This window comes from Ctenopharyngodon idella, chromosome 15, assembly GCF_019924925.1.
Source record: "Ctenopharyngodon idella isolate HZGC_01 chromosome 15, HZGC01, whole genome shotgun sequence".
In the NCBI taxonomy this organism is placed as follows: domain Eukaryota; kingdom Metazoa; phylum Chordata; class Actinopteri; order Cypriniformes; family Xenocyprididae; genus Ctenopharyngodon; species Ctenopharyngodon idella.
This window is the reverse complement of record NC_067234.1, coordinates 8,410,384-8,420,162: the sequence shown is the minus strand read 5'-3', so window position 1 is coordinate 8,420,162 and position 9,779 is coordinate 8,410,384. Positions and strand designations below refer to the sequence as shown.

Genomic DNA, 9,779 nt, shown 5'->3' with positions numbered 1-9,779 from the left:
TAAATGTCAGTAGCAAGAAAATGAAATAAATCTCTAAAATTCACATATATTGTGTTTTCTGTGTTTTGGTAAGGTATAGAGACATAGGTATACAAAGACATATTGCTTGTAAAATAAAGCCTATAGAGCTTCAATATGTTTTAACAGCATCCATTTTCATGTGTTTCTGGCACCCCCTTGTGGACCTGAAGAGCAGTTAAATGATCTGCTGATTTTAAGTCTTAACAGTTAATTCATGCAATTTCAAATACCTATTACTTCTATTTATACATGCTTGCCACCAAATGGAAAATTGTCTTGTCTTCCTCTGGTCAGATAGTCACACCACATCAGACTGCTCAAACAAAGTGTCAAAGCTCAAAACATCTTTGAAAGCACCACAAATTGGTAGTGTTTAATTCTCAGGAATAGTATTACCTTACTTGTATGCATCTCGACATGTTGGCATAGGATGAAGTTTTTTGTTGTTGTTTTTTTACCGCAGAAAAAATATTAGTTTCACTACTAAATACATTTGTGCTTGTCTTAGCATATATAGGTCTGCATCTTTTCAGAAACTCAGAATGGAAAAATACAGTAACATTTTCTGTTTTCTAAAACCCCCACACTATAGCTTATCTATATCAAATATCTAAACATAATTCTACATCAGGTTACTGTAGGACAAGGTCTAACTCTGTCCAACACCATTTGTGTTTGTGGGTACAGCCAACACTGACCTGTGATCTTTCTCACAAACTGAAAGCCAAGGAAACCAGGCTCCAAAACAGAGAGATCACTAGCTGGCACCAGCATGCACTTTTGAGCCCACAAACTCAAACTGGACTGTGAATCAGAATATGGTGACCACGCAGTCTCTGAGCCTGTGTATGATTATTTCCATCATGCTCATGAAAATGTCAAAGTAGCTAGTCCTTCTGACAATTTCTTTAACCATATTACCCCTAGAATATTTTTAAAAGACCTTTAACCTATGTATAATTATTTGTTAATTGTGTAGTTCTTTAATTGAACACAGTTGATATGATATGACATATATGATATGATATGATATGATATGATATGATATGTATCTATGTTTACAACAGTCAACATCTCTTACACATCAACATCCCCAAATCCACACAAAAACAAAAACAATTTACAAAAAAAAAAAAATTGTACATTACACTCCCTTAAATATTACAATACACCTTACCCTTTACACTTAATACTACACCTTACCCTTACCACATCATACTACACTTATATAACTACAACACATTCACAATACTCTTGGGTTGAAACAGATCTACAGTTGAAACAGAGCCACACAGGCACACATCAGTCCTCACATACTAAATTAACACATTGAAAGAATGCACCAATACACTGTTTTCTTTGTTCACAACCGCTAAATACATAAGATGATGCAATTCAATGCACAAATAAATACTAAACCGTATTGTATTGCTCTTCTTCCTTAAGGTGTCTGTCTGAAATACCAAGAAAGCATATCATTTTGTTTAAATATGGTTTTCAAACTATTTGATGCAAGGGACACCCATATATGATTATCCGCTTGTTCTGAATTCCTAAAATATAGTCAGCTATATATATAAAGTCGGTCACATTTTATATTAGGTGAACTACTATACACTAACATTAACAAGACTATGGGTTTACTCTATAACTACATGTTGCTACACTGGAAAAAATGCTGGGTTGCAACCCATGTTTGGGCCAAATATGGACAAAAATCCAACCACTGGTTAAAGTTTTTTAATGAAATTTTTGAACCCAATGGTCGGGTTTGTCCATATTTGACACAAACATGGGTTGAAACAGAATTTAGCTTGCGGTAAGGTTAAATTTAGGAGTAAGGGCAGGGTTAGCGTTAGAATAATAGGTTAGAGTTCTGGGTTTCTGGGGTAAAAATTTGGGTTATGGTTAAGAATAAAGTGTAACTACAAATGTTACATAAAAGCAACTTTTAAGTGTAATTACAATGCAGCGTGTATGTGCGTAATAGAGGTCATATTATATCAAATGTGCATAGTAGATAAGGCCATATAATATAAATCATAACCATAAAGACAATATTAACTAAATGACTGGCAGTTTATGTTGTCATTGTACAACAAAAATAATTTAATATTATCTGGAAAATATGAATACTAATTAAAAATAATTAATAATAATTCAAATAATTCATTTGTATAGCGCTTACAAAGATCCAAAGATCATTTTTCCTAAATAATAATAATAAATAAATAAATTTAAAAATGATTTTTCCTCATGAAATTTTCCGTGGACCTCTAGTACCCCCTTGTGGTCTTGAACCCCAGTTTGAAATCCCTGATAGTGGAGACAAGAAATGTAAATAAGTGTAATGTAACGTTATATATATAATTAAATATTTATGAAAATGATTTTTAATAGAAAATATGCTAACTGTTTTTTTTTTTTTATCTAAACGACTGACCATGTTAAAAAAAAATCACAATATGAAAATTACAGTATGTTATATATATATATAACAGTATAATCACAATATATACTGTTATAGAGAGAGAGAGAGAGAGAGAGAGAGACCCAGTGCACAATCAACGTACACATATACCATACGAGTCTCACAGAGGTGGAAGGGTTGTGTTGCTCTGTGATCACTTACACCAGCTCACTGAGCTCAGAGCCTGACCCAGCCTGAGCGCTATGCGCTATAGCTGCGTGTTGTGGATACATTGAAGTGCAGCCGATAGTTCTATTACTGTCATTACGTCGTACGTGCGTAAGAACACTTCTAAAAGGACTCACTTGAGTGAACAAATCAATGACTATCCAGTGACATTTCTATATATTGTCACTGTTCTGGAATGAATGCTTATGTCTACTAGGATGCAGCTTTCTGGAAGACAATGCCTCAGGAAAGAGCAGGCACTAAACTAAAAGAACTGCGTGTTTGTATCTCATGAGGAATACTTGCGACCGTAATAAATATTGAAATGATGTTTGGAGTCAAAGAGGAAGAACTGTTATTCCTTAACAAAGAGGAGAAAAGAAAAGCTTTGGAATTGTAATTTACACGAGTCATTCCTCAGGTAAGGTGACCAGGCAACGTAGATTGTGCTTTTAAATCACATTTACGTTTTAGCTTATTTGAATTAGATAGCCTAGTCATTAATCATGTTGTGATTTTTTTTTAACATGGTCAGTCGTTTAGATAAAAAAAAAAAAAAAAAAAAATTAAAAAAAACAGTTAGCATATTTTCTATTAAAAATCATTTTCATAAATATTTAATTAGGCTAGGTATTCATTAAATAGAAGAAAGTAACAACAACAATGTCTTTTTTGCCCAGTGCCCACTGGATGACAACTAGCCTACATTACAGTGTACATAAATATGTATACACAACTAAAGGAGCTTTAAAAGTAATAGACAAATGACCAACATAAGCTTTATTTGTGTTATTTTCATAGCTTTGGAAATACGCAATGTAATTTTTATTACTATAGTAATTGATAATATTAACATACACTGTACAAAATGTTTTTTCAGGTAATATCTAAATTAACTGTTTTATTCAAGATAAAAATAGAAATGGTTCTCTAATTTTATAGAAATGGTTTACTATGTTTGGTCATGAAAAACTTGACTGGCTTGCACAAACCCCTTTGGGATGAATTGCAGTACTGCCTGTTAGCAGTATCTGAGCTTTCTGGTGCTCTTTTGCCTGAATGGGAGCAAATCAGTCCTTATTTCCAAAAGAATGGGGCTGTTATTATAGCAAAGGGAGGACCAACCTTTATTAATGATCAAGTTTTTGAAATTAATAGCACATGTGGATGTGTTGTTTGGGTGTGCATACTTTTGACATATAGCGTCTCTCCCAGAAATGAAAATTCTGTCATCGTTTATTTATATTGTTTACACCAAATGACACACTTTGTTTGTTTATTTGTTTGTTTGCAGTATGTAACTCTTCATGATCTCTGTGAGATGGATAAGTATGAGAAACTGGCTAAGATTGGCGAGGGCTCATATGGAGTTGTGTTCAAATGCAGACACAGGGACACAGGTCAGATAGTGGCCATTAAAAAATTTGTAGAGTCTGAAGATGATCCAGTCATTAAGAAGATTGCATTGAGAGAAATCCGCATGCTAAAGGTAGATATAGAGATTGTATGCATAAATATTGCAAATTTGAAAAAACATTTGCACAAGTAAACATATTTCCATTTTTATCCATATAGCAGTTGAAGCATGTGAATTTGGTGAATTTGCTTGAGGTCTTCAGGAGAAAGAGACGCCTTCATCTGGTCTTTGAGTTCTGTGAGCAAACTGTTCTAAATGAACTGGACCAGCACCCCAGAGGGTCAGTCATATTCTCCTTATTCTCTTTTTCCCCATTCTTTTTTATATACTTATACCATATCAATGCAAAAGATTAAAAAAAAATCAAAATCTTGAAAATGACAGAAAAATAAAGCAAATTCAATAAGTGTGTTATAAGATATTTGGTCCTATAGAATTTGGGCCTCTCGTGTTTTTCTTCTCCTTTTGAACTTTTCTTTTGTTTTTCTTACCTTTACCTTTCACTCCCACATTCAATGACCAATGCAATAAAGTCAACACAATTTCAATCAAACATTTTATACTGTTATACAATTACATATTATGTTTATACTGTTATCTCTAAAATCAACATGAAATTAGAAGTGTCCCTATGTTTGCCTTCATAATCTTGAATTCATAATAACTCACCCTAGATTCAACTTTTCGTTTTTTGGCTGACTTCACCAATCTCTCTTTCTTTTCAACAAAACCTGGAATGCCCACTTTTCATAATGCAATTTTTCCTGATGGGTAAAATCAAGATCTGACCTAACTTTATTTTCGTGAATGCTATTTCAACTGAATTAAATAGACTTTATCTAGCTCTTGTTTTTCAAATCTCCTACAGTAACTGGTCAGGCCACAAAGGCTGTGGCTGCCCAGCATTCTCTCTCTTTCCCAGAAGGCCTTTCAGTCGTAACCTTAGCTGCTCTTGAAAACAAAGGAACTGGTTGCCAGGGACTACAGGCCCATGGTTACTGCAGATATATAGGAGCTGCAATGATCTTTAAAGAAGAAGAGAATTTAACTGTTATTAGATCCTGCCAACTACAGAATGCCAGAAATGTTTGATCAGCAGGATCTAACATTTTTGGCATAGTCAGCAGAATCTAAGGGCATTTTCAGACCTGTAGATGGTTTGCTTTTCTGAAACAGGGGCTTAATTTGTTACAGTGTTGCATTTTCAAGGCATAAGGCACATTTCAGAAGGCAACATTTCAAAGCGTACCAAAATGTGTTTATGCAAGTCACATGTGAGTAAAACTGTCCTTTGATTGGTTAGAGTTTCCTCTGCGTCATATATCAAGATGGATTAAGTTCACTCCATGAGCTTATTGTGGCTACCCAGCTAACAGAATTTTGTTATAAGAACGTTCTCTAAATATTCAGTGTTGGTTCTGGGAACATTAAAAATGTCCAGTTTTCTTGACGTTACAGGAACGTTTTATATGGTATAATGTTCCTCAAACGTTCTTTCAACTTAATTTTGATTTTAAATTCAACATTGTAGGAACGTTGATTTGTAACATTCCAAGAACATAAAATGTACAGTTTCCTTAACGTTAGTAGAATGTTATTTGAAGGTTTGTATGATGTTCCTGAAACATTATTTCAATCATTCATACACTTGCTGTGAACAAGCACTGAAAGAAAGAGAAATAAAAACACAAACTACAACTTTCTTCAGCCACAGCCTTAGATGAACTGAAGATAAAAGACATTAAATCTCTGAAGATCTGATTAAACAACTCCACAAACAGCATTACCAGCTTCACTTATTACTAACCAGACTGACTTTATTTCTGTCACACGTCTACAGAAGCTCTTACTGAGAATTAACAGAAGTTTAGCTGTTCCGTTTGAGGTCACCATCATGGAGATTGGTGGTTGCTTTAGTTGAGCTCTTGACCCCTGACTATTATAGAGTTGCTTCTTTTTCAGCAGTTGCAGATATTTTCAGAAAACATTTTTGCATTGATAAAGCAGATTGACGTATCTGTTGTAACAGACAAACATCTGCATTACAGTGGTTTTCTTTACTTTTGGTATTGAAACATTATTTGAAAAGGAAATAAACTCAAAACTGTGATAAAAACCATTTGTAACACTGAAGTGATTGATGTTGGATTGTCCGAAACTATTGAAAAGTTAAAAACGACACACTTAGACATCAGCACTCATCATACAAACCTCAACAATGGTGACAATAAAAAAAATTCTGCTGCATAATTTATTCATGTCGCAATGCATGCTGGAGCCATGAATGTGTTTTGTATGCTGGCATGAAGCGTGTCACCATTGTTGTGTTTCATATGCCGAATGTTGATGTCTGTGAGTGTATAAATGACACAAAGCATATTTTAAACAAAAAGTTAGCAGTGACAGTGTTGCAAATGGTAACTTTCACATTGGTTGAGTTTGATACAGCATTTCAATTTCTTAAGTTGCAATTACAGAAAAAAAGCAGCTGTTAAAACCACTTTAATACTGTCATTTGTCTGTTATTAAAACATGTTAACAGACATGTTGATCTGTTTTATCAATGCAGAATTTTTTTTATTTTTTTTTTTTTGGAAAACACCAGTGATTGTTGATAAAAGAGCCACTCTGTAATAGTCAAGGGTCAAGAGCTCAACTAAAGCAACCACCAATCTCCATGATGTTGACCTCAAACGAAACATCTAAACTTCTGTTAATTCTCAATAAGAGCTTCTGTAGACGTGATGGAAATAAAGCCAGTCTGATTAGTAATAAGTGAAGCTGGCAATGTTGTTTGTAGAGTTGTTTAATCAGATATTCAAAGATTTAATGTCTTTTTTCAGTTCATCTAAGGCTCTTTCTTTCAGTGCTTGTTCACAGCAGGTGTATGAATGATTGAAAGAATGTTTCAGGAACATCATACTAACCTTCAAATAACATTCTACTAACATTAAGGAAACTGTACATTTTATGTTCTTGGAATGTTACAAATCAACGTTCCTCCAATGTTGAATTTTAAATCAAAATTAAGTTGAAAGAACTTTTGAGGAACATTATACCTTATAAAAACGTTCCTGTAACGTCAAGAAAAATGGACATTTTTAATGTTCCCAGAATCAACACCAAATATTTAGAGAACGTTCTTATAACAAAATTCTGTTAGCTGGGTATATCTGTAACAGCCGAGACACACGCAAACACGTCGTCATTCCCACTCTAACTGATAAATTGTATATATATATATATATATATATATATATACATGAGCCAGGTGTGAAAGCGCCCTAACAGTCAATTTATATCTGTTTCTTGGCCAGCAGCCTTAGTCTTGATATTAACATTTGTCCTTTTTCTCTCTTTAGGGTTCCTGAAGCACAACTCAAGAGTATTGTGTGGCAAACTCTACAAGCTGTGAACTTCTGTCACAAACACAATGTCAGTATGCCCAGTCTCTCTTTTTCAAACTACCAATGTGTGTCAGTTATGACTGCTACAGACAACTGTGAGAAGCCACACTATTAAAGAACCTTTTTTTCTTTGGAATGAAGAGACTACTTTTTCAGTCTTCTGACCTACATCTACATCTTTCCATCTGTGCATTCATGGTGAAGATTTTTCAGTGGCTCTTTCTGCAAGTTATGATATGCCATGGCAGTAGGAGGCGACAAGTGTACATATTTGTACATACAGGTGCTGGTCATATAATTAGAATATCATCAAAAAGTTGATTTATTTCACTAATTCCATTCAAAAAGTGAAACTTGTATATTATATTCATTCATTACACACAGACTGATATATTTCAAATGTTTATTTCTTTTAATTTTGATGATTATAACTGACAATCCCAAATTCAGTATCTCAGAAAATTAGAATATTACTTAAGACCAATACAAAGAAAGGATTTTTAGAAATCTTGGCCAACTGAAAAGTATGAACATGAAAAGTATGAGCATGTACAGCACTCAATACTTAGTTGGGGCTCCTTTTGCCTGAATTACTGCAGCAATGCGGCGTGGCATGGAGTCGATCAGTCAGTGGCACTGCTCAGGTGTTATAAGAGCCCAGGTTGCTCTGATAGTGGCCTTCAGCTCTTCTGCATTGTTGGGTCTGGCATATCGCATCTTCCTCTTCACAATACCCCATAGATTTTCTATGGGGTTAAGGTCAGGTGAGTTTGCTGGCCAATTAAGAACAGGGATACCATCCTTAAACCAGGTACTGGTAGCTTTGGCACTCTGTGCAGGTGCCAAGTCCCGTTGGAAAATGAAATCTGCATCTCCATAAAGTTGGTCAGCAGCAGGAAGCATGAAGTGCTCTAAAACTTCCTGGTATATGGCTGCGTTGACCTTGGACCTCAGAAAACACAGTGGACCAACACCAGCAGATGACATGGCACCCCAAACCATCACTGACTGTGGAAACTTTACACTGGACCTCAAGCAACGTGGATTGTGTGCCTCTCCTCTCTTCCTCCAGACTCTGGGACCCTGATTTCCAAAGGAAATGCAAAATTTACTTTCATCAGAGAACATAACTTTGGACCATTCAGCAGCAGTCCAGTCCTTTTTGTCTTTAGCCCAGGCGAGACGCTTCTGACGCTGTCTGTTGTTCAAGAGTTGCTTGACACAAGGAATGCGACAGCTGAAACCCATGTCTTGCATACGTCTTTGCGTAGTGGTTCTTGAAGCACTGACTCCAGCTGCAGTCCACTCTTTGTGAATCTCCCCCACATTTTTGAATGGGTTTTGTTTCACAATCCTCTCCAGGGTGCGGTTATCCCTATTGCTTGTACACTTTTTTCTACCACATCTTTTCCTTCCCTTCGCCTCTCTATTAATGTGCTTGGACACAGAGCTCTGTGAACAGCCAGCCTCTTTTGCAATGATCTTTTGTGTCTTGCCCTCCTTGTGCAAGGTGTCAATGGTCGTCTTTTAGACAACTGTCAAGTCAGCAGTCTTCCCCATGATTGTGTAACGTACAGAACTAGACTGAGAGACCATTTAAAGGCCTTTGCAGGTGTTTTGAGTTAATTCGCTTAGAGTGTGGCACCGAGTGTCTTCAATATTGAACCTTTTCAAAATATTCTAATTTTCTGAGATACTGAATTTGGGATTTTCCTTAGTTGTCAGTTATAATCATCAAAATTAAAAGAAATAAACATTTGAAATATATCAGTCTGTGTGTAATGAATGAATATAATATACAAGTTTCACTTTTTGAATGGAATTAGTGAAATAAATCAACTTTTTGATGATATTCTAATTATATGACCAGCACCTGTAAGTTCGGATTGCATTCATATTATACGTATCCATACTTAGTAAGTTCTTCATCAAATGTAATACTTACTCTGACAGTTTCAGACACAGTGACTAACTATGCACTGTCAATCGTTTTTTTTTTTTTTTTTTTTCAAAAACATTGATCCATACAGGACTAATAGACAAAATAACTGCAAAGTTTTATCTAAAATGTAAGTTACTCAATATTAACTTTTTGCTTATTCAACTTTTACTGTGATATATTGCTTAAGTATATACGAATATGACTAGCTGTGAAACATGAAAACATCAGATTAAAAACAAATTCTTAAAATATGGACCTTAATTGGAAAATGACGCATGCACAGTACGTAGTCAGTCACTGTGTCTGAAACTGTCAGAGTAAGTATTATTGTAGTGGGTATTTTCAGGCACGTGC

At 34.9% G+C, this 9,779-nt stretch overlaps 1 protein-coding gene across 1 annotated transcript in view; it reads left to right on the top strand.

The window, feature by feature from the left end:
* Positions 1-2,669: 2,669 nt before the first annotated feature.
* LOC127495356 (cyclin-dependent kinase-like 1) overlaps positions 2,670-9,779 on the top strand; it is a 63,332-nt gene continuing 56,222 nt past the window's right edge. Inside the window, exons 1-4 of the mRNA XM_051862154.1 lie at positions 2,670-3,080; positions 3,954-4,148; positions 4,235-4,356; positions 7,439-7,511. Coding sequence (XP_051718114.1) covers positions 3,981-4,148; positions 4,235-4,356; positions 7,439-7,511 — 363 coding nt within the window. The 5' untranslated portion in view covers positions 2,670-3,080; positions 3,954-3,980. The remainder of the gene's footprint in view (positions 3,081-3,953; positions 4,149-4,234; positions 4,357-7,438; positions 7,512-9,779) is intronic.